This window comes from Arachis ipaensis, chromosome B08 (assembly GCF_000816755.2).
Source record: "Arachis ipaensis cultivar K30076 chromosome B08, Araip1.1, whole genome shotgun sequence".
NCBI classification, from domain to species: Eukaryota; Viridiplantae; Streptophyta; class Magnoliopsida; order Fabales; family Fabaceae; genus Arachis; species Arachis ipaensis.
The window spans coordinates 96,975,218-96,977,512 of record NC_029792.2 but is presented as its reverse complement, the minus strand read 5'-3'; the positions used below and the strand labels follow the sequence as shown (position 1 = coordinate 96,977,512).

Genomic DNA, 2,295 nt, shown 5'->3' with positions numbered 1-2,295 from the left:
GTCCCAACTAAACCGTTTCTCATTCCTTTTCAACAGCTCAAACCAGAAATCAATTCAAAAGTAAGCTAAATCCAACAGTCGCCTCAATGGCATACCTCAAGGAAACCATTTCAAAAATCAACTCAATATCAACCGATTTAACTCATTTATAAAGCTTTAAAGAATCAGTTCAGCAATAAATCATTTATCAAAACCAGAGCATTTAAAGCAACCCAGGCTAAATTTTAAGAGCATTCTATCTTTCACATCATCAAAATAATTGACTCAATTCAAACCAATCCTCAACGGATTAAACTCATTTCAAATATTTAAAGAATCAACTTCAAACATTACATTTCACAAGCCACATAACAATTCAGCCAAGCCAACATCCATAATCATTCGAGTCAATCAAATAATACATAAGGCAGATACAATCACTAATTACACCATATCTCACATCAGTATCCATATGTAATAATTCCAATAATAAACTGTAGTTTTCGGAAAGCACCCCTACCTCGAAACGCAAAACCATAGCCCAAACACGTCACAGAATCCTTTCCGCCTTGACCCGAGATCAACAATCAAAATCCCGTCAGCCAAAACCTCGGTTCCACGCCACTTTCGCAACAGTCTCAACAATTCTAATCGCAACATATAACAACCGAAACTCAATCGTATAGCAATTAACGCCACAAACCTCAGCGTAAGATAACAGAACAGTAACAAAAGGGCTTTCAAATCGAAACGCTTACCGAACCAAAGAAGAAACGGCGACGGTCTGTGAACCGGTTCAGCGGCAGCCCAGCAGCCACCTTAAGCGACAGCGACGACAATTTTCGATCACGCCAACTGAAACCAACACGCAGTGACTACGGTATTCTCGGAATTCAAAAAGGACAAGAACCTCAAATAAAACCCTTACCGGCAAAGCGTTCTCCGGCGGCAGAAAGGTTTTCTGGCGACCATACACAGCAGACCCCCAACCACAGCAGTAGCGGTGCAGCCGCTCACAGCGCAAGCAGCAGCGGCGGCCCAGAGCAACAGAAGCGTTATGGAGCACTGGGGGTTTTCGGCAAGCAGCGAAGGCCAACATCAGCGGCGGTGAACGGTAGTGGAGACAGTACGGATCTGAGGCGTTCCCAGCGGCAGAGCAGCCCGCGGCAGCTGGGCGCGGCGGTGGTGGCCGCTTCTGACAGCGACAGGAGCTCCAGCGGCGTCGCGGTGGCTTATCCCCTTCCTCCCGTCGCATCCTCTCTCTGTCTCCTCGGGCTCCTCCGACGGTGGCGGTCAAGGTTCAACGTCGACGGCAGAACGGTAGGGACGAGCTCCTCTAGCTCGCACATGGTAGCTGCCCCCTCGAATTTGTCGTCAAGTAAAAAGTCACAATAGAGTGAGGTCGAATCCCACAGGAATTGATTGATCAAGCAACTTTAATTAGAAGAATGTTCTAGTTGAGCGAATCCAGAATTTGGGTTGAGAGTTGCAGAAAATAAAATGCGGGAATGTAAATAACAGAAAAGTAAATGCTAGAATTAAAGGACTGGAAGTAAATGACTGAAAGTAAATTACAGAATTATAAATGGGAATGGGGGATTTGCTCATAAAAGTAAATGGCAGAAATTAAAGAGAATGGGTAAGATCAGAGATGGGGAGTTCATTGGGCTCAGGAGATGTTGCAATTCTCCGGATCAAGTTCATTTTCATCTCTTCCTCAATCAATGCACTCATTGATCTCCTTGGCAATCTTAATTCAAATTAGTATTGATCCATCAAATTACAACAGAGCTCCCTAACCCAATGAAAGGGGTTTAGTTGTTCATAGCTCTAGAAAATAAAAACAAAGATGGAGAATACATCATAAAACTAGAAGAATGCAGAGAAGGTAAAATACAGAGAGTAGTTCTCTTTTCCAACTTTCCAGAACTCCTTAAACAATTCAAAGCTACTCCTATATATACTACTTTTCTCAGCTTCTAGTTGGCTCTTCAAGTCTTGGGCCTTTGGATCTCGAGTTTGAAGCGAATGAATGAAACTAACCTAAAAATAGTAAAAAAAAAGTCAGTGAAACTGGCCAAGATGCCCTGGCATCAAGAATCTCGTAACATAAGACTAGGGTGTATATATTAAAGCACTACTTATATACGGTGCACGTGTATATATAAAATCTCTATATATATCCATGGTTTCTGCACACATGTGTATATATAAATGCACCACTTATATATGGTGCACATGTGTATATTTAAGTGCATTATATATATATATATATATATATATATATATATATATATATATATGATTTAAAGAATG

The 2,295-nt window shown here is 41.6% G+C and overlaps 1 protein-coding gene across 1 annotated transcript in view; it reads left to right on the top strand.

Annotated features, from left to right (window-relative positions):
- Positions 1,327–2,295, top strand: part of LOC107611202 — a 3,127-nt gene continuing 2,158 nt past the window's right edge. Inside the window, exon 1 of the mRNA XM_016313157.1 lies at positions 1,327–1,357. Coding sequence (XP_016168643.1) covers positions 1,327–1,357 — 31 coding nt within the window. The remainder of the gene's footprint in view (positions 1,358–2,295) is intronic.